We start from the raw sequence: 21,578 nt of genomic DNA, 5'->3' as shown, positions 1-21,578 counted from the left end.
TACTGCCATTGATTTAAGGTGTAAGGTCATTGCATGGCCTATAAGCAAGATATACCTGATATATCTGCAAGATATCTGCAAGAATGTCTTTTTGGTTGGTGCTTTCTTTTTATGTTAATCATTTAGTCAAAAGTGTGTACATTTACAGTAGATTATTATATAGGCCTACTGACTGTGTAACTTATAATTAGTTGTTCTAGTTAGTTTATGCTATTGAATTTAGCTGATTGCTTACCTTCAACAGCAAGAATGGCCAACTTTTTGAAAACTATTCAATCTGTTATTTATGGAATGACAATAGAGGGCTATTAGACAAACATTTTTTTGTGCAGTCTTCACCACAAAAAAATCACCAACATAATGTGGGCACTTACATATGCAATACACTTTTTAAAATGTGAAGCACAATAATTTGTTTCTTAGTCAGTAGTGACCTAATGACTGATATACAGCATAGGCCTACAGGCTGTTACATTTGGTCTATCAATGGGAAATCCTCTGAATTATTGAAAGGCCGGAATAATGGAGCTTCAAACAACATTCTATGCCACTGTTCCATTTTTTATCTTATTTTTGTGATCAACTTTTATGGGCGTTACATAAGATGTGCAAAGTCAATTATGTGCTCTATTTTCGGTCGTGAGCTTGTGATGAAACTGTTTTGGCTTGGGCCGGCCAACGCTGGGCACCCCGTCTTAACACGACATATTGATATATTTTTCATATATGTTACCACCACCTACAGGATGATGCAAGTGGCAGGAAAAGTAAAGCAACACAAAATGAATAATTGAATAAATTCAATAACTAAAGTTAATGGAAAATAAGCTATACATTCCCTGTGGAGCACTGCTTCACAAACATAGACTACTGTAGGCCTACAGTATGGGAGACTTAGCCAATATGTCTATGTGCTGTTTGGGCATGATATGAAAAGGGTACTGATGGAGAATATACTATGACTTATGTTGATAACTTGTGCTATCATTTTCTTCTTTACAATGTTTATATATACAGTATATGTATGTTTTCTGTAGCACTTGAATGGGGTTTTCTACCCAATATATGGGGGGGGCCTTGTCATGGTAAAGTTTGGGAACCCCGGCCAGCAGCCGGGGGGCAACCGCCATTCTGACATTGACATTCAGTTGTCGGAAGGGCGGTATCTTTATTTTCCATGAAACGTCCCGCCATTCCGACATCCCCACCCCTCATCTGGGGCTCCTTCCCATGCAGCACGATTTACGCAGATTTCAGCGCCACATGCGTGGAGAGCTCCGGACATGCCGCAGGTGTATGCTCGCTCCCCTAAAAGCAACTTGGTCTCGGTATGGCGGTAGGAAAAAGTAAGCACGATTTACCATATTTCAGCACCACATGCGAGGACAGCTCCGGACATGTTGAAGGTCGCTCCCCTAAAAGCAACTTGGTCTCGGTATGGGGCAGCTAAGTCATGCCCTTCTACTTCCGATCCATGGGGCTGGAGCTCTCAACATTTTGAATGAGAGTTAATGGAGTGAGTCAAGCTAAATCCTCATCCCGTTTGGCATGTGCTCCGGATTTCATATATGATGGCAGTGGATTATAAAGGCTTGGATTTGCGTCGTAAGACCACTCATTTTTTGTGCAAAACTGTGTTAGAGACTACATGTGTGCCTCGCATATTTGACGTGAACCGAGGCACAGCCAACCCTACCGCTGCACCGCGGCTTAAGTGGCTGCTCGTCGGACATGCAACGTCTGTTTTGTAGTCCAAATAATTACATATTTTTTCACGCACACAACTCAAAAATCGCTTGCCAAGTGAAGTGAACAAGCACACCATTGGTTGTTATTAATTCTGAGGCACAGCATATGTGTGATCGACGGGGATCCGCGAGGCGGATCGGAAAATAGCTTTGATCAGTCCATTACAGCCCAGTCAAAAGTTGTTGCGTTCCCAGCCCCATGAGCCGCCCGGAAGGGGTGCAGACTTAGGTGCCCCATGGCGGTATGAAAAAGTGTCGGAATGGCGGTATGACGCAATGGCGGTATGTCTGAATGGCGGTGTTTGTCGGAATGGAGGTATGTCGGAATGGCGGTATGTAACCGCACCAGCCAACCTCCCGTCCTCGCCCCATGGCTGAGGCCTTGTGCTTCACTGACACCCTGCCTTCATGAAGAAAGTACTTTGATTTGACATTTTCTGTAATTGTCTTCTTGTTTTTTTTTACATGCGATATGTACTGTACATGCTTATTTACCATATACATATTTTTAATTCACCTGTTAAAACTTTTGCCTTCTCACTGACTGACACAGGCCAAGCTGCCTGTCAGTCTAGATGATTGAAGGGTCACGTGATATAGGCCACATATTCTTCCTGTTATATACGCCTGGTGAAGATCCAACCTCCCGTCCTCGCCCTGTACCCTAGGCCTTGTGTTTCACTGACACCTTGCCTCCATGGAGAATTCTGAACACCACACCATGCATTTTTACATATCCTTAATAAAAAATAATAATAAATGTTTACAAGGTCTTGTGTGTGTGAATCTGTGGATTAACAAGGTTAAAAATGTCACAAAAATATGGAGTGGCTAAAACATACAATGTGATCCTTAGAAATCTTAGGACTAATTAAACATATTATTATGATTGATCAGCGATATTTATGGAATCCGTTGAAATATTTTTATGTGTCCTCATGTGGCACGCCTCCTCATCCATCATTGGTGAAGGGTAAAAAGATGGTACTATATTTGCCATCTGTTGTAGGCCGTAGGTGGCAGCATCCTGCATATAGATGCCAGGGCCCTGTAGTCAATGGGGAGGTGGGAGAGCCGCTTGGGGTCCGCCCAACACCTCGATATATGGGCCTGAGGGCGGCACCGTCAACGAGGAGGGCTGCACAGAGCCCCTGGAAAAGACACTTTGCCAAGGATGGGCCACTGATACATGAGGCGGCCACTGAGATGTGTCCAACCACAGGCAGGTCAATCCAGCCTTCAAGACCGGCTGGATGGACGATTGTTCAGCCACTGATGCTACCGTTGCACTGGGGCTGAGAGGTCGAGTCGGGCTCAGAATCACCGTATTCCAGGCTCTCTGAAGCCTGCATGGAAAGTATGTCCAGACCACGGGCATCGGCGGCCGGTGACAGTTGTGGTGGCCATGGCAACTGTTCGGGCGGCCAGGCAGGCCGGGTGTGAGTGCTAATACCGTAGGCTGCAGGTTGATCAGCAGGGCCTTCATCACCTCCAGATAGGCAGACATCTTGTCCACTCTCTGAGCCAAGTTGTCCAGGCGTTTCTGCTTCGCCTTGGAGGCAGAGAATGTGGTCACCCCACAACATGTGCTGGGCCTCGTCATTGTAGCTTACGCGACTTCCGGTACTCCCCTGTCCCAGTGAGAGTCTGGCCCGCATGTACCCAGCCTGGAGGTACTGTCATGCTCAATCACATGTTGTCCGCACAGACCATTTCATCCAACCACTGCTGCAGGTGTTCAACCCCCAGACAAGAGGGGAACTCCCGGTGGCCGCCATCCTGCTCAAGGGGGGCCCGGCAGTTGACACAGCAGTTGAACATCTCCATGGCAGTCAACAATTAAGCCAGAAGCCAGGCGAAAACACAGACTGGCAAAGTGAATATTGCAAAGAAGGATGGGTGAGAGCTAGCCTGGGCGAATAGCCGACTCTTGACTCCGTCAATCAGTCTGGCAAAAGCCATGAGGAATCCGTCTCCGTGGACGATGGGATATGGTCTGATCTTACTCTATCCTTTAAATTAATTGAAGTTCCAAACTCAAATAAAAACCCATATTGTGCTTTATTAGCATGCCTGTTACGTTATTATAGCGTCGCAAAAGCATACAAATAACCAAACGAAAGTGTGAATATAGTTACCTTAACCAATCAGTAACGGAGCTCGCAGGTGAGTTCTACGTCACCACTCTCAACTGTTTGCTGATTGGTGAAACACTGAGAGAACCGAGCTCGAGGCTTTTGCCAGACGATGTGCAAAGCAAAAATCTTTGGGTGGAGTACAGAGGATGGCGTCGTGAGGCTAGGTGAGAGCACCCCAATAAGAAAAAAAAACTAATAAAATAAATAACACAACCAGATGGCAAACCATCGACAACTGGGGCGAGGACACCCACAGTGTGCAGAAACTGTGCGAGGTTCCTGGCGAGAACCCCTTTGCTTTGCAACAAACTACCATCTGAAACAATTAAGCCTTACATTTAAAGTATTTTGGGGGGACTTTTTGGCCTTTATTACTATAGGACAGTGTGAATAGTAGACAGGAAAAGATTGGGAGAGAGAGATGGGGCAGGGCCAGGAAATTACCCCCAATGTGGAGGGCTTAACGCGCTGCGCCGCAGCGCCCCCTAAGCCTTACATTTAAACAAGTAGGCAATTGAGTGAAAGTGAAATTGCAAATGCAGTACAAGCCAGCCCATACACAGGCACAGTACAAATGCTAAGCAAGACAACCCAAAACAAGTAGTGTAATTAAATGAGAAGGTGCCTGGATCCACAAAACCGCAAAAAACAATGGCGAGAAACACAGCTGGAAATCGAACCAGCAATAAAATAACATACAGTGCCCTCCATAATTATTGGCACCCCTGGTTGAGATGTGTTAAAAGCCTTAAAATAAATTCAGTGTTTATTGCAGAAGAATACTGTCACACTGAAAATTTTAGGAAAATGTAGCCTTCAACTCAAATGAATTGTAGGAAAATAAAAAAAATCCCTGACTAAAAAATAATTATTTTTCATTAAATCACCTGTTCCACAATTATTGGCACCCTTAACAATTCCCAGGAAATAAATATAATTGAAGCATTTCTGTCATTTCTACAGTAGTTTACAAAGTTTACCAGAGTATGTAGGAACATTTAATTAGTAATTCATCACTTCCTGTTTCCCTGGGGTATAAATATGACGTGACACCGAGGCCATTTCTCTTATCCACTCTTAAACATGGGAAAGACAAAGGAACACAGCATACAAGTGAGGCAGATGTGCGCCGACCTTCACAGGTCAGGCAGAGGCTACAAGAAGATTGCCACTCAACTGCAGCTGCCCATATCTACTGTGAGAGGAATAATTAAGAAGTTCAAAACAACTGGAACAGTGGTAAACAAGCCTGGACGAGGACCCAAGTTTATTTTGCCACCACGCACAGTGAGGAGGATGGTAAAAGAAATCAAAATATCTCCAAAGCTCACTGTTACAGAATTACAACAAATGGTAGCATCCTGGGGTCACAAAGTCTCCAAATCAACCATCAGGCGCTGTCTACACGCCAACAAGCTGTTTGGGAGGCATGCACGGAGAAAACCTTTCCTCACCCACAATCATAAACGTAAACGTCTGGAGTTCGCCCAGCGGTATTGGGGCTTCAACTGGGACCGTGTGCTTTGGTCAGATGAGACCAAGATTGAGCTTTTTGGCAACAAACACTCTAAGTGGGTCTGGCGCGCCACGAAAGATGCGCATGCTGAAAAGCACCTCATACCCACTGTGAAGTATGGGGGTGGGTCAGTGATGCTGTGGGGCTGTTTCGCTTCCAAAGGCCCTGGGAAGCTTGTTAGGGTGCATGGCATCATGAATGCTTTGAAATACCAGGACATTTTAAATCAAAATCTGTTGCCCTCTGCCAAAAAGCTGAAGATGGGTCGTCACTGGGTCTTTCAGCAAGACAATGACCCTAAACATACGGCCAAATCTACACAGAAATGGTTAACCAGACACAAAATCAAGCTCCTCCCATGGCCATCTCAGTCCCCAGACCTCAACCCCATTGAGAACCTGTGGGGTGAGCTGAAGAGGAGAGTACAGAGGAGAGGACCCAGGTCTCTGGATGATTTAGAGAGATTCTGCAAAGAGGAATGGCTGAAGATCCCTCTTTCTGTCTTTTCCCATCTTGTGAAACATTATAGGAGAAGATTAGGTGCTGTTTTGTTGGCAAAAGGGGCTTGTACAAAATATTAACAACAGGGGTGCTAATAATTGTGACACACATTATTTGATGTCAAATAATTATTTCTTTATGTGGGATTTTTTCCCCACTGAATAAATGCACTTGTATTGAAGGTTGGATTTTTCTCTTTTTTTCCATTAAGGTCCCATATTATTTAGAGAAAAATAATAATAATTGGAAGCTAAAAAACACATCTCAACCAGGGGTGCCAATAATAATGGAGGGCACTGTAGAACATAGAATAAAGGGTTGCCCACCATATATGATCAGGGCCCGTAGGCAGAGAGACAAGGCCACACACCTGCATGATTCATGACATGTAGGCACACGCAATGTACTTTTCAAATGAAGCTTAAGGTAATTTTTTGGTTTAAAAAATGCATTACATATGGAAAAAAGAAAAGAAAGACAAAAAAGGGACTTGGTGGTGATTCATGAGCGATGAGTTACCTCATCTTTGGTCACATGCTTCAGTATGCATGACGCACACTCCTTACATACATAAAAGCTTTGACTGGTGTGATATTAGTCAAGCAACTGCTTCTGATGGTGATCAACTCAAGAAAAGGTAACAACAACTACTGCTGCTTTGAATATCTGGCACATACTTTTATAATGCAGCGCTTTTTGAAGGATTCAAATGTGTTCAAATATTTTGACTTTTTCAGGTTTTCTAACAGCAGTCATGGAAAACAATTTATCAAATGGAGTATTTTCATTCAACTTAAAAATTTCCAGCTATGACATTCACCCTTCTGCTGTGTACCCTATCTTCATTATAGGAATGTTGGTATATCTGTTTTCTGTTGTCTCTAATCTGACCATATTGCTGCTGATTGCTACTCAGAAGAGTCTCCACAAACCCATGTTCTACATCCTCTTCAGTTTGCCACTGAATGACCTGATCGGAATAACTGCGGTGCTTCCTCGTGTCCTGATTGATATTGTAACTCAGGAACACACTGTGTACTACCCAACTTGTGTCATTCAGGCATTTTTTATCCATATGTTTGGTGGTGGTACACTTTTTGTATTAGCAGCGATGTCATTCGATCGATATCTAGCTATCTGCAAGCCACTAAGATACCACGCCATCATGACTCCTTTAACGGTGGCAGGTGTCATATTGTTGGCATGGGGCATGGACTTCATTTTGATACTTGTTTTGTTTCTTCTTCAGCTTAGAGTGCGTAGATGCAGAAGTTTCATAAGGAATATGTACTGCAGTAACTTCTCATTGTTGGGCCTGTCATGTGGGGAAGATACAACAGTCAATAATATCTACGGGTTGTTCATCACAGCATATATGCACCTTGTCACTTTAGGAATCCAATTCTTCTCATATATTCAAATTTTACTAGCATGTGTCTTTAACAAACAACCTGATGCCAAATCAAAGGCTCTGAACACATGCTTGGCCCAGTTAATAGTATTGGGAATGTTTGAATTTATCAGTGTTTTCACAATAACAACCTACCGGTTTCCAAATGTAACTGCAACCATAAGAATGACTGTTGGGATGATGACATTTGTGATCTCACCTGTTTTCAATCCTATTATTTATGGAATGAAAACTAAAGAAATAAGAGTATCATTTCTTAAAATTGTGAAGAAAAGAAAGATATCAACTTGATACTTCCATTAATGTAAAGGGACACTGTGCAGGAACTGGTCAAAAAAGGTACTGCAACTATGCTGTTCATTGAAACTGAGTTGGCTATCACCAAATTTCATATTTACATGAAAGCTTACTAAGTAATAAGCAGATCTTTTCTAGTATGGTCCAAGTAGAGTCATTTTTGCAGTTAAAAATGGCTATTTTTGGAAATTCAAAATGGCGGACCATGGAGAAGATCCCCCTTTTCATGTATGAACAGTGCAATTTTTCCAGTCATAATGAATACTTGGAATTGATGGTGGTGGTAAGTATTCATGAAAAAGGTAACATTAGTGAATGGGCAGCATGAATTCTGGAAATAAACAAGAAAAAAATCTCACAGTGTCTCTTTAAAGGAAGAGTCCACTCTTTTTTAATTTCCACATATTTTCAGTATTTCCAAGCATTACTCATGAATGTGCATATAATGTTCTTCTCAGTGTGTTCAGTACTTAGATTTATTGGTAACAGAATTATTATCTTAGCTTAGCTTAGTTTAGCGTAATCTCTGGAAGTGAATGGGAGCATTAGCATCAAGCCACAAGTGATCACAGGACGGGATTAAATAGCTGTTTTGCACTCTGGTGAATTTTACATTCATTTTAAAGTAATTTATAAGTAGCCTACATTTGATGATGTTGTGTTTGCTCCTAGACTTGCATTGCTACGCTTAATTTGGCTATCCTATTAAACTAGGCAATGCAAACACATAGACGAAAATGATTTGCACATTCATGAATAATGCTTGGAAATACTGCAAATATGTGAAAATCAAAAAAGGATGGACTTCCTTCAAGGTGAAATGTTGCATTGCATTGCATGCCCTATAAGCGAGATATACAACTATCTTCAGGAATGTCTCTTTGGTTGGTGCTTTGTTCTCTTTATGTCAATAGTGTGTACATTTAAAGTAGATTAATATACTGACTGTGTAACTTATAATTGGTTGTTCTAGTTAGTTTATGCTATTAAAAAGCATAGGAACACCTCTCAAAACTTTTTTGTTTTGGTTTTGCCTTCTCACTAACTGACACAGGCCAAGCTCCCTGTCAGTCTAGTTGATTGACATCTTTTGGTGCCCTGCTTAGGCTGGTGTAGATTGAAGGGTCACATGATATAGGCCACATATTCTTCCTGTTATCCATATGCCTGGTGAAGATCCAACATCCCATCCTCGCCCTGTAACCGAGGCCTTGTGTTTCACTGACGCCTTGCACTTTTACATATCCTCAATAAAAAATAATTATATATATTTACATTGTCTTCTGTGTGTGAATCTGGATTAACAAGGTTAAAAATGCCACAAAGTGGCTAAAACGTACAATGTGATCCTTAGAAATTTTAGTACGAATTACATTACGTTACATTGCACTTAGCTGACGCTTTCATTTATTCAAAGCGACTTACAACTATTATTTTTCAGGGTATTGATTACAGTCCCTGGAGCAATGTGGGGTTAGGTGCCTTGCTCAAGGGCACTTCAGCCATGGATGGAGATCTAGGGAGAGGTCAGGGGGGATTTGAACCGGCAACCCCTAGATTGAAAGACCAACTCTCCAACCACTAGGCCACGGCTGCCCATGATTTAAATTAAACATGCCATCTGATTGATCAGCTATAGCTATGGAATCCGCTGAAAGATTTATTTCTTTATTTTTTTAAAGTATTTTTTGGGGGCTTTTCAGCCTTTATTGGTTTTTGTGAGACAGGATAGTGGAGGACAGACAGGAAGTGAGCTGGGACAGAGACATGGGGAAGGACCGGCAAAGAACCTGGACCGGGAATCGAGCCCGGGTCGGCCGAGTGATAAACGTGTGCCCTACCATATCAGCCACGGTAGGGCCCGCTGAAAGATTTTTAATGTTATGATATATTTTAGAGGGTTACCACACACGATTTGTTGTAACTCCGTTCTTTTTCAATATTTCCCATTGAAATTCTCATGTGTGGTAACCAGGCCTCTTTAGTTTTGGAGGGAACGTGTTTGGATGTTAGGAATTGCCTGAAGAAGGCCTTGTGGTTGACCTGATCCTTTCATTTGTCTGTGATGCATTACAGTACACTTATTAGTATTTTTATTTTCTTGTCGAATGGTTTTGTATTGCACCTAAAATAAAAGCTTAACTGTTGAATGGGCAACTTTTCAGCTCTGTATGCATCATCCAGTGAGGTTACATCACGAAAAAATTTTGTGTGTGTGTGTGTGCGTTTGTGTGTAGATGGCTGCCTCAGTGTTAAAAAGAACCTCACCTGACACTGTTGCTTTAGTCAAGCTGCTACCTTGGGCAGTTCAAGGGGAAGGTAGGCCTACAGTTTACAGCAACATACTGTTTATTCTGATAAATGGGCCTGCATATATGCAGTGTGCTTATAATGTCTGTAAACGTTTCAACAGGTTCTGCTTCCATCACTGCGGAGCATGGAAAAGTATTCAATGAATGAAACAACTTCATATGAGTTAAAAATTGCTAACTTTGATATAGATCCCTCAGCTGAGTACCCTATCTTCATTATAGGAATGTTGGTATCAGGGTATATACAGAGATTCTTAAGTTGTATTTACTACCTTTTTACTACCTTTTCACTACCTCCACAATATTTTTTTACTACCAACACGACGTCAAACTGCAGCAGCATAATGTAAAGTAAAGTGACGGGGTAAAGTAAAGAAATATGCTTCCAAAATTAATTATTGAAATATTTCCTCACAATTTCAACACTGGACACAACTCACCAAATAGAGAGTGAAAGAAAGAGGGACAAACAGAACATGGAACCAAAGGGCGAGAGAAAGAGGCTTTGTAGGTATATGCGAGTGTGCATGTGTGTATAACAGACTTTTTGAGCAGCTATAAATTGGACCTTGAAATAATGAGCGAATAATAATGTGTTTAATGGGAAGAAATTTAATAATAAAATTATGTTTAATAGTGCAAAAACAATATTTCATTAAAAATGAATAACTTAACTTAAACTTCAAAATTAGACACTAAACAGAGAGAGGGCGAGAGAGAGAGAGAGCGTGAGAGAGAGAGAGCACGAGAGAGAGAGAGAGTGTGAGAGAGAGAGTGTGAGAGAGAGAGAGAGAGAGAGAGAGAGAGAGAGAGAGTGTGAGAGAGAGAGAGAGAGAGAGAGAGAGAGAGAACATAGAGAGAGAGAGAGAGAGTGTGAGAGAGAGCGAGATAGAGAGAGAGAGAACATAGAGAGATTAAACTGCAACCATCCTTAGTCAGCCAGTGGAACATGCCGGAACAAACACAAGGCAAGGCGAATAAACCTACACAGAACAGGAACAACGAGCAAGCATTAACATTTCAACAGCAATGCACAGTCACAAGTGCCTCAGCTTTGTGGCCTTCTCCTCGATAGTTTTATCCAACGTCTGAAGCTCTATTTTTTTCCCTTTGTGGCTTCGGCGAAGGGAATTGGATTTTGTGACAAGCTCAGCCATCTTGGTTCCAGATTTACCCTCTGCCATCTCTGCATACATATCAGCGTCCCTTTCTAGGGACTGGCACACACTCTGGAGCACCTGCCGCTGACTCCGGAGGTCCTCCAGCTCTTTCTCTGCTGATTTCCGCTTAAGCTCCTGAGTGGCACTCTCCTTTTTTTTCCGTTCACTCTCAAGGTGAAGCCTGTACTGTGACCTTGAGGATGCAGCAGAGGCCAGGAGCTCCTTGGTCAGAGGAACTTTGAGGACACCACCACAGGCATTCACTTGGTCACATATCAACCTCAGGGCTTCCAGTGACTCTTCGTAGAGATTGCATGTTTCCACCTCCTTGTTCACAGAGAACCCTCTTTCAACGGATGCCTGCCCATGGGACAGGAGGAGGGCACTCTGGCAAAACCTCAGCAGGTCAGGGTGGGATGTGCGGAGTTTCGAATGGAGGAAGACATCCAGGCGCTGGCTGAGGGGCTGGAAGGACACGAATTCCTCATCTCTGACGCTATCTGAGACAAAAGAGGTGAATTGCTGAATGATGACATCACCTGCAACATAGAATAAGAAAATTCACTGATGTACAAGATGTGGTCAGTACATTCACAGATTCCAGTCCACTGTAACATCAACCATGCAGCAAAGTACAAACAGTACATCACAGATACACAGCAGTAGGTAAAGCGGTGGTTCTCCTCCTGGGGGCACAGCAGTCTTATCTAAATTATGAACTGATCATTGACACCTTCATACCTCTTGAATTAAAAAAGGCAGAGAACCAATGGAGATTCCTAGCACATGACCTAAATCAAGTAGAATAACCTATTGACTTCTTCTGTCCCTATATAATATTCTCTTACCAACTGCAATGCCACCTGCCAACTGCTGCCCTTGGATGAATGTCTGCACTAATGCCTTCATCTGTACGATGCACCACTCAGGATCTTTGGCCATCTTTGTGGGATCCAGGGAGGCAATCTGCCTAACAATGGGGAATTTCAACGGGGACCTTTCCTGCAGCTTCTTTATGATCCGAACCAGACACTGCAAACACTCTTTTCTCAGGCTGAGCACAGAGAGTTCCCCTATCTTGGTTCCTGGTTTGCCCTGGAGTGCCTAATCAGGAACATTAAGGAACATTCATGTCAATGTTGCCTTTGAAAAGAAATGTTTGTTTAATATTACAGTAGCGCATGTTAGAAATACATGCAAAATAATATTTACATATTACTAGAAATTAAGGAATCCTGATCATTTCAAATTGTTTTTATCACTGACAACAGCAATCCAGTCAGATTACTCCCATTACATAAATGAAGTTGCAGCCCTCAAGTTATATTTGTGTATGTGTGCATTGTGTGTGTGTGTATTACTTATTTTTGGCCTGTTGTACCACCCTTCACCCATCTGATTTCGGCAACCTACAGTAGCTGATAACCTCTAGTCTGAGAGGTGGGAATACCATGCTCTGTAGCATTTTGAAAAGCATTGTAGTACCAATTTTGGCCACAAACTTACATACTGTTCCTTTATAGACGACAATATTATTACTGACCAAATTGCATTTACTACTATAGATTTATGCAGTCATAAATTCAGATTTATCTCACCAAACAATTAAAGAAGAATGAAATTACCTTGATGGCTGATTCCGCTCCCAAGCCTATGTCCACCCTTCTGAGGGAGACCCAGTTCTTCTCATCAGAGATGTCCAACTTAATGAGTTGCAAGGGGGTTTGGTCCTGTAGGAGCTCCCTTTTGATGAATCGCCGAAGTAAACTCTAATGATGGCAACAATCAGATAGTTACCAAGCCATTTCATCAATACAGGTTTAAATTCATATGAATTCATCAAACTATATTGATACTTACCAACAGAAGCTCAGTTAAATCTTTAGCCAAAAAAGGCAACACGGGCTCATCTGTCTGATACTTGTGAAGAAAAGGGTTGAAACCTCTTGCAATGGAGAGGAAGAACTGCAGCTTTGGTACTAGCAGTGGATCCTCTCTTGCTGCCAGGATGGTGTCGTACGAGCAGTGTTGCCAAAAGAAAATCAGCCAAAGTCGCTATGGGCTTGCTGAAAAGTCGCTAGAAGTCGCTAGATGACGTAATGACGTTACGTATGACGTCACAATGTCACGCACGGCACGCTGATCTACAGAAAACGTGCCCACATGCCTTCGTCCACAGTACAAATGGGCGGTGCTAGCTACTTTTTGGAGATCAGAGCTTATCTGCAGCCCCGCTTAACCGTGGGAAACGCTTCTGACGGCGGCGCAGAGTCAGAATTATGTGGAAAAACGATTCATTTGTAACTGAAAATGCACGTTTTAAAAAGTCGCCACATGCACCAAAAAGTCGCTAAAGGCGCTAGATGAATTTTTTGTCGCCATGTGCCCGAGATTCACTGCGGTCGGTGCGGCCAGCCTGCTAGTGCTCATTTAAATTTGTCATATGCTTGTAGGGTAGACCGAGTAAAGTTAAGTACAGGGTACAGTTTAGGTAATCAAATATACCTGTGTAACAACAAGACTCTGATCTAATTCCAAAGTGTAGGCATAACATAAATGACAGTCCCAAAACATTTGGTGACCCTATCGAAGATTGTGTAATCTCGGTTTATGTTGACATTCGGTTCCTGCCATATCTTTGTCCCATATCGCTTGCCGTAGTCTCATACAAGCAGATGTGCGTGCATGAGAATTCCTGTGCGTATCACAAAGTCTGCCACACTGGTGCATCACGTGTCACGTCTGTCTCTACCCGCCACTGGAAATGCATTGTGTGGTGTCGTGGGGAGGGACACTGATTTGCCTCTCACAAGACAAGCGAAATAGTCGCTAGATTCGGCCAGATTGAGCCTGAAAAGTCGCTAAGTCGCTAGATGATTTTTTTTGTCGCCAGAGGTGGCCAAAAGTCGCTAAATTGGCAACACTGTGTACGAGGCCGTGTTCGGTTTTTGAACCTTCTTCTCTTCTGCAGCACTGACATATGCGTGAACCATCGGCCAAACTTCGAGGGCTCTCTCAGCGACTGGCACATTTTCGACCCATCTGTGGCCACAGAAAGAGAGGGGAAAGCAGGTAGATCCAGTGGTGTTGGTGTAGTCCTCTCTCCGGGCAGGCACGTTATGAAAGAGGAAATGGAGTGCACGCAGGAACTTCTCGATTTGCCACACTGTAAATCCGGCCTTCATGGCATTGTGGAGAGTGTGGAGTCCACAGCTCCCAACCACCAGAACTTGGGCACCTCCATTGAGCTCAGCGTACTCCCTTTGAAGGAGATCAAGGAGTTTAAAATTTACATTGGGCCCATCCATCCCAACTGAGAGGAGCTGCCTCATGTTGAGTTGGCCAATGCATTCCTGTGAATTCAGAGAGAAAAAAGTTTGTTTAAATAACATATTACAAATCACATTCAATATAAAGACAGTAATATATTATATAGCCTATGCTTCAAATTAAACATTTAAGTTAGCTTTATTATAATTTAGAATTTTACTCTCTTATTCTGCAATATTGAGACATAATAAAAATGAATGAATGAATAAAACAGAAATTCAAAAGAAGGTTAAATAAATAAAATGATCATCAATATCTCATTAATCAACAGTAGGCTAGTGGAAAATAAACTTACTTTGATGTGCAGCAACAGATCATCAGCTCTTCCATGTCCCAGGAATTGTGAGCCAAAATATCGCGACTGAACGCACCCATCCTCCAAAAACCGAATGTGAATGTCCAGTTGTTTTTTTTTGGACGATTGGTTTAAACTCTCGTCAAACATCAGCACGTAAGGGCCGGCACGATTTATGGCCTCGACTAGTTGCCTCTTGAAATATGGGGCGATCCCAAATTTTATCATATAGCCGGTCTTGTCCTTGGCCAAAGCGAAGGATTTGGCAATTTGGGAGTCGGGGAACATCTTGACAAATAGCTCTGCAATGCCGTCATTGGAGTTGAAGGAGTGGTGTTTCGAAGCCAAATCTAAACACCACAGTACCTCGGCCTGCAGTGTGGCGGTGGTGGAGAGCAGTTGATTCGGAATGCTGTTGATGGGAGCAGGTGAGGTTGAGGTACCGGCGGCGGTAGATGTGGTCACGGTGCTGGAGGTTGAGGGGGCAGTGGAGGTCGGTGTAGCACTAGTCCCGGCGCAAAACAGTGACAGCGTTAGCTGCGAGTTTCGTCCGCGCATCTTTGTCTGGTGGCTATTTGAATCCATATGAGACTTCACTGCCTTCACACCCATCCACGTAATGTTTATAACTTTTTTACAGACGTTACAATACGCCTCTCGGCTGTTGCCAACTACTGGCCTAAGCCAGTCTTTAAAAGAAGTTTCCTCCAGCCAGAGGTCTGAAAACTTACATTTGCCCATATCTCTCAAGTAACGCCATACAAACTTCTCAAAAGAAGAAGAATAATGTAGCAGCTGTGTAGCGATGTGTCGGCTGCAAATGCGATATAAACAACTCTGTAGATTGGCGGCAAGCGGAGCCGGTCGCCAAGGCTACTCGGGGTGCGTTTCTCAAACCAAGGTTGCTAACTATGTTAGCTAGCTCTTGTTTGCAATGCAATTTCCCATTGGTACTGAGCCATGTTGCTTACTGGCTAACACCTACGCTTTTGAGAAATACAACCCTGATTGATTCAACGTATGCGCGCAAGGTACAAATGAGTCCATTCAGGTCCTAGTCGTAACATATAAATTCACGCTAGTTTATCAATTGTTGTTTGTCAATCCAAAAAAAAAAAAAAAACATATTTCATACACATTGTGGAGGTAAAAAAAAAAATACTACCTGGTCAGATGACGTTTATTACTTTTTACTACTTTTTACAAGCCTTAATTTGGTCTAATTTCATTTACTACCTTTTACTACCTTTTACAACCCCGCGGCAACCCTGGGTATATATCTTTGCTCTTGTCTCTAATCTAACCATCCTGCTGTTGATTGTTACTCATAAGAGTCTCCATAAACCCATGTTTTACATCTTCTTATGGATGCCATTGAATGACATGCTTGGAATAACTGCAATGTTTCCTCGTATGCTCATCGATATTGTGACTAAGAGATACACTGTGTACTACCCGGGCTGTGTCCTTCAGGCATTTTTCATCCACATGTATGGTGGCGGCACCCTGTTTGTCCTAGCAGCTATGTCACTGGACCGATACCTTGCCATCTGCAAGCCACTGAGGTACCACGCCATCATGGGTCCTTTAACAGCAGCAGGGATATTGGCATTATTTTGGGGCTTAGAGTTTTCCATTGTTTTCGTCCTCTTCCTGCTTCAGACTAGAGTGCGTAGACGCAGAAATTTCATCATGACGGTGTACTGCAGCAATGTCTCCCTGCTCAACCTATCCTGTGGTGAGGACACAACCGTCAATAACATCTATGGTCTTGTGACCACAGCGTTCATACACGCCTTCGCCATAATCATACAGCTGTTCTCATACATCCAAATCCTCATGGCGTGCTTCTTCAACAGACAGTCGGACGCCAAAACAAAAGCTCTGAACACATGCCTAGCCCAGATGATCATATTTGTCATTTTCGAGATGGTAGCCCTGTTTATTTTAATTGCATATCGGCTGCCCAATTTGAATACAGATGCTAGGAATGCTTGTGGGATGATGTTGTTTCTCATCAGTCCTGTGGTCAACCCCATCATCTATGGAATGAAAACAAAGGATATAAGAGTGGTGTTCTTTCAAGTGGTTAAAAGGGGCTTCCATAGGCAAACTAATGTAAGCTTTTAGACTGATGCCTTTGTTTTAAGCAATTGTATTCTCTCAACTCTTGCCTTTCATTTTAAACATGCATATTATATATTTATATACGTAACAACATTTGTTTCACCCTATGATGTGCTTTACCAATAAGGTTTCTTAAATACTGTAGCTACTGTATATCAAGATATATTAAACGTTCCTGTAAAAATGTAATATTTCATCATTAGCCTGGTTGTGTGTCTTACTGATTGCAGTGAATGATTCAGTGCACCATATGTGTCAAATGTCTGATCTATGTTAGTATAAAGCTTGCTTCTCAAACAAACCACTCTTGCACTCTTGATAGAATTTTTCATGCACTTGTTCTTACAGGATCGAACTGATATTTATATGGCTTTTAGAGAACTTGTCTGATACTGTACCATACAGACATACCTCCATAAATTAAACATTAAACTACGAAGATTCAACCTCCCGTCCTCGCCCTGTACCTGAAGCCTTATTCTTCACTGAGGCCTTGCCTCCGTCGAGAAAGCTTCAAAGTTGAATTCTGAACCCCACACTATACACTTTCACATATCCTTAATAAAATAAATATAGCAAATGTTTACATGTTCTTCTTTACATGTTCTTTTTTTGGCGCAGCTTTGATCGGAGCTCGTGAAGCACGATAGTGGAACATATAATTTCCTATATTTGGACAATATTTTTGTCCCCTATTTGAATATTGTGTTGGTGGGTTTTTTTTCAGCCCTGTTCGTAACATGACTAGACATTTGATGTAGTATGGGTCGGAGGCTTGTGCACTTGGTGGCAGTAATCGATCGATGTTGCTTGAACTCTGCCTGAACCCGCCCCAAACCACGAGCAAGAGTGACGTGCTTCCCAAAACAAAGGTGAACTAGCTAACCATGCTATTCGTTCCAATTCCGACAGTAGTACTAACGAACAGCCCCTACTTCGTTTTGCAGCAACACCTGAGTCGTCCGCACCAACATCGGACGAACGACTAACTACATTACTTGTAAACATTGGTACTTTGTAAGTCCGAACGAAGTGTTCCAGAAACAGTTTTGTCGCACCTGGGTCGTTAGTTACTACCTTAGTTAGCAACGAAGGTTTCGAGAATGTTAGCCCAGGTGTCCCGTTCACAAACATTGCCACTGTGAGGAGGGGCAGGCTGCTAAGCAGCCAACCACGTGAGCATGTTTTTTGAGTGACAGCAGTTTCCAACAATTGGGGGTGGAGGGTTTCATGGCTAAATTGGGTCAGTCTGGCCAATCTTCATTAATTGTACTTTGCAAGAGCAGAGTGTGAAGGTTATATTTGCAGGGTAAATGCACAATTACGCTCCCAATATTGCAATGCACAAAAGATTATGGGTGACATATCAGTGTACAAAAGAGAAAAACTGACTGTCAGGAGCTCCACAGGGTCAATATACATGGCCGACTGCTATAGCCAAGCCTATCTGAAAACCAAGTATTTCAGTTTCATTGTCTAACCCCTGCTTATCCATATGCTACAACATATTCTCCATTTATACACATTCATTCAGACTGTACAAAAGCAAACAGAGAACATTTTTGGTCAATGTATCAATCTATTTAGTTAACACCACAAATAACATATCAATAACAAGTGTCTCACAGCTTACAGATACATCTCTTACATGAAGAATACAACCAGCAGTGTATACACCTGCAGTGTATATATAGCCTACACTCAGTCCTGCCATGCTTCATCTTCGCCCTGTGGAGCAAATAGAACAATTAAATCAAAAATACAATTTGAAATGAAGGGCAATCCACACACATTAACACTCTACTTGGTAAATTATAGAGTTTGAATGTTTTGCAGCAATGTGAGGAAAAAGGCGTGGCAAAAATAATACAAGGGAAATTGCATGGGTGGGCTCCAAAATAAAATAATTCTTTGGCACGATGCAACATTGAAATGCAATGCAGGATACAGATCACATCAGCAGGTAAATTACAAGCGCAACATTGTCCCAAGTGCCGCATGACGCAACTTTCAGGCTCATGAGTTATTTTCCATTAAAAATGTTGGTATGTTAGAGCTGAATGAACACATTCTAATGCAAGATGGGGGTCTTTGTGTTTAAATGCAATTGCTGTCATGTTTTAATGTGCTTCAGAGGCTGAGATATTTTTTTCATATGCTGAGGGAAACTTTTCTCCAAATGGGCTTAGGCATTCAGCTGGAATTTTTTACATGTTCTTTAGGCATCAATGGGTGAAGGACCTGCAACCAGAATAGAAAAAAGGTTCTTACCCACACAAAAAAAATCTTCTGGCAATTCCCCCCAGGTACATATTCAGGGTGTGAAGTATTGCATCTCTTTTTCGCTCAGCGGCTGCATATTGACACAAGGAAACACAAAAGATACATAATGGGTTAGATAAGAGTGTATATTGATGGACGGTAGTTTAGGTGGGTTATAGGCCTACATAAAGAAATTGACGTGAGGACACATACAGAGTGATATTGGGGGTAGGAGAGATACATACAGTAACAAGTAGATGTAAATGCTAGCCAGACAAAGGGCAAATTGTGAGTGAGAGAGAGGGGGAGATATATTAGGTATTAATACTGTATGTCAGTCGATGTCGACTAGCAGATAGGAAGAATGACATGTTCTTGGTGGACAGATAAAGACTTAGACCTACTGCAGAAATTGTTTGGTTGCATGGTGTGACCCATGATCTGCTTCCAGTTCCAATTTGGGATCCCATTTCTTCTGTAGTCCTTGTAAATCTAAAGTAGGCCTGGCCAACATAAAATTGAAACACACAAATGAAGCACAGGTGTAACAAAAGCAATCCAACATTATTAGCCTACAACATCCCTTTCCCCAAAACCTCAGGACATACAAAAAATACAAGAATGGAAAAAAAATCAACCATGTTATGGTGCAATGATAGCAGGAAGTTAATAAAGTCAAGTGCAGGACTTTTTTGACGAGATGATTATGCGACTATGCAAGTGGCGTTCATTTCTTGACGAGGGGGAACACACAAACATTTTTTATGCATTGTAAAGGGCAGAAAGAGACCATTTCTGGTCATGTCGTAGGAATTATAACCAACACACTCCTCCAGACTAGCGTGATTACCGTCCTCCTAACAACGAATGGCAAAGTGTAAGCTTAGTGTAGTGTTTCCACGAGTCTAGTTACTACTACAAGGCAGGTTGTAAGTTACTTCTTCGATGTTTTAACATAAATCCAGTTCTGTATAACACACCAATACCACAGTAATCACAAAACAGATGCAAAATGCTTAGAAAAAATCCTCAAGAACGCAATCATTTGTTGATGTTCACCCACTAGCATTTCCTCATATTATGCTAACTAGTGCTACACTTTGCCTCTTGTCGTTGTAAGGCGACTTATCACGCCGGCTTTGAATGATTGCATTTATGATTATCTTGAAGATAAGATACATTGCGTTACGTACCTTCACGTCGTTTGTTTCACAACATGATTTGACGGGTCTTTGAAGAGCTAGCCTTGTCCCCAGCGACGGATCCGATGTGCAAACCAACATGAATAGCCTGATAGACCAGCCTAACTGTGAGACCCCCTCCTGAATACTGCACTCCGGATGACAGTAGCACACATTTGTATGACATTTAACTGAACAGCCAAGTAATTATTTTAATGTGGAAGTACCGAAATTATCCAAAATTGACATGTTCAGAGCACAGCTCCACCTCCTGTCCCATCAATACCACGGGCATCAGCAAGTGAGTGAGGAGGAAGAGTTCTGTCGCTGACGTCATTTTCGACTTCATCATCAGTGGTCTCCAGGGTGCTGCGCCCAGTAAAATTCGCCAAAATAGCCGCGTTTGTAAATCATAACTTGGAAAATAGGAGATTTCCAGAATTCATATATATATAATTCTGAGTTATTTTTTATGTTAAAAATCATATAAAAAAACGTCAAAAATCTGTCATCAGCACTTTAATAAGAGGGTGGGTTTTTGAACATTCTATAAAAAGAATGTGTTCTATAACAATTAGGGCTGGTGATGGTGAGGGTTAGCCAGTTTCAAAGACAAACCTTGTTATTGTCATTGGAAAGGATATGAAGGGTTCCTTCCTAAAACACTGCAAGAGCCATTTTATACTAATGCCATGAATTGTATTGTGTAGTTATAATTACATCAAGTCAAGTATCACCTGAAACCGTGTGTGTGTGTGTGTGTGTGTGTGTGTGTCTGTGTGTGTGTGTCTCTGTGTGTGTGTGTTACATTGCCTTGTAAAGCAAATATAGACATCTCAACAGAAGAGTGTTTTCAGGGGGCATAGTCAAGGTATCCACTCCATTATCCAAACTCATGTCTTCTACTTGCGCTTGTGGCCCAACAACCTAGCATCCATGGAGAAAATAAGTTTCCCTGCTATGCACAACAACTAATCAAAAAATGACATTTAAATTTATCTTTTGCGAGTTGTTGAATTGCCCATCTATCAGCATACCACATCATATTTTGCAAGGTCATCACAAGGCCACAAGCACAAAGGAGGATGGGAGTTTGGATAGTGAAAAGGAAACAAGGTAGGCCTACATGTTTTGCCCTTTAGTGTAATCCTGCTTTAAAAAAGAAAAACAAAAAAATCAGGCGCTAGAACAACAAGATCCATCTTCTCACCTGCACAGCATAGGCCTATAAGGAAAGACAACATTCTTTGGAGCAACTTGTTCCAGTTAGACAGATGCTGAGGCACTCAAGGTTGCATTT

General features: G+C 42.1%; 3 protein-coding genes and 1 long non-coding RNA gene across 4 annotated transcripts; 2 read left to right on the top strand and 2 right to left on the bottom strand.

Annotated features, from left to right (window-relative positions):
- The first annotated feature begins 6,657 nt into the window (after nt 1-6,657).
- Nucleotides 6,658-7,605, top strand: LOC134454792 (olfactory receptor 52J3-like). Its single transcript, XM_063205952.1, has one exon. The coding sequence runs from the start codon at nt 6,658-6,660 to the stop codon at nt 7,603-7,605; it is 948 nt and encodes a 315-aa protein (XP_063062022.1).
- A 3,150-nt stretch (nt 7,606-10,755) lies between these two features.
- Nucleotides 10,756-15,320, bottom strand: LOC134454791 (uncharacterized). Its single transcript, XM_063205951.1, has 6 exons — nt 14,709-15,320; nt 14,058-14,436; nt 12,944-13,083; nt 12,709-12,852; nt 11,932-12,187; nt 10,756-11,622 (listed from the first exon to the last, which is right to left on the bottom strand). The coding sequence occupies exons 1-6, from the start codon at nt 15,318-15,320 to the stop codon at nt 10,961-10,963; spliced, it is 2,193 nt and encodes a 730-aa protein (XP_063062021.1). The 3' UTR covers nt 10,756-10,960.
- A 561-nt stretch (nt 15,321-15,881) lies between these two features.
- On the top strand, nt 15,882-16,838 carry LOC134454790 (olfactory receptor 52N2-like). The gene has a single exon (XM_063205950.1). The coding sequence runs from the start codon at nt 15,882-15,884 to the stop codon at nt 16,836-16,838; it is 957 nt and encodes a 318-aa protein (XP_063062020.1).
- Nucleotides 16,839-18,446: 1,608 nt separating this feature from the next.
- On the bottom strand, nt 18,447-20,695 carry LOC134453493 (uncharacterized). Its single transcript, XR_010035627.1, has 4 exons — nt 20,291-20,695; nt 19,502-19,600; nt 19,107-19,188; nt 18,447-18,563 (listed from the first exon to the last, which is right to left on the bottom strand). It is a non-coding gene; the product is annotated as an uncharacterized LOC134453493 (long non-coding RNA).
- Between the last annotated feature and the right edge of the window lie 883 nt (nt 20,696-21,578).

Source organism: Engraulis encrasicolus, chromosome 8 (genome assembly GCF_034702125.1).
Source record: "Engraulis encrasicolus isolate BLACKSEA-1 chromosome 8, IST_EnEncr_1.0, whole genome shotgun sequence".
Lineage (NCBI taxonomy): Eukaryota > Metazoa > Chordata > Actinopteri > Clupeiformes > Engraulidae > Engraulis > Engraulis encrasicolus.
The sequence above is the reverse complement of the archived record's forward strand: the minus strand, read 5'-3'. Positions and strand labels throughout refer to the sequence as shown.

Bases quoted from the DNA above. Each gene is read 5' to 3' on its own strand.
- LOC134454790 (XM_063205950.1), top strand. From the start codon at position 15,882: ATGACGTTTATTACTTTTTACTACTTTTTACAAGCCTTAATTTGGTCT.
- LOC134454792 (XM_063205952.1), top strand. From the start codon at position 6,658: ATGGAAAACAATTTATCAAATGGAGTATTTTCATTCAACTTAAAAATT.
- LOC134454791 (XM_063205951.1), bottom strand. From the start codon at position 15,320: ATGGGTGTGAAGGCAGTGAAGTCTCATATGGATTCAAATAGCCACCAG. The intron at 14,437-14,708 runs GTAAGTTTATTT...CTGAATTCACAG, and splicing joins ATCTGTTGCTGCACATCAAA to GAATGCATTGGCCAACTCAA. The intron at 11,623-11,931 runs GTAAGAGAATAT...TCTATGTTGCAG, and splicing joins GGCAGGTGGCATTGCAGTTG to GTGATGTCATCATTCAGCAA.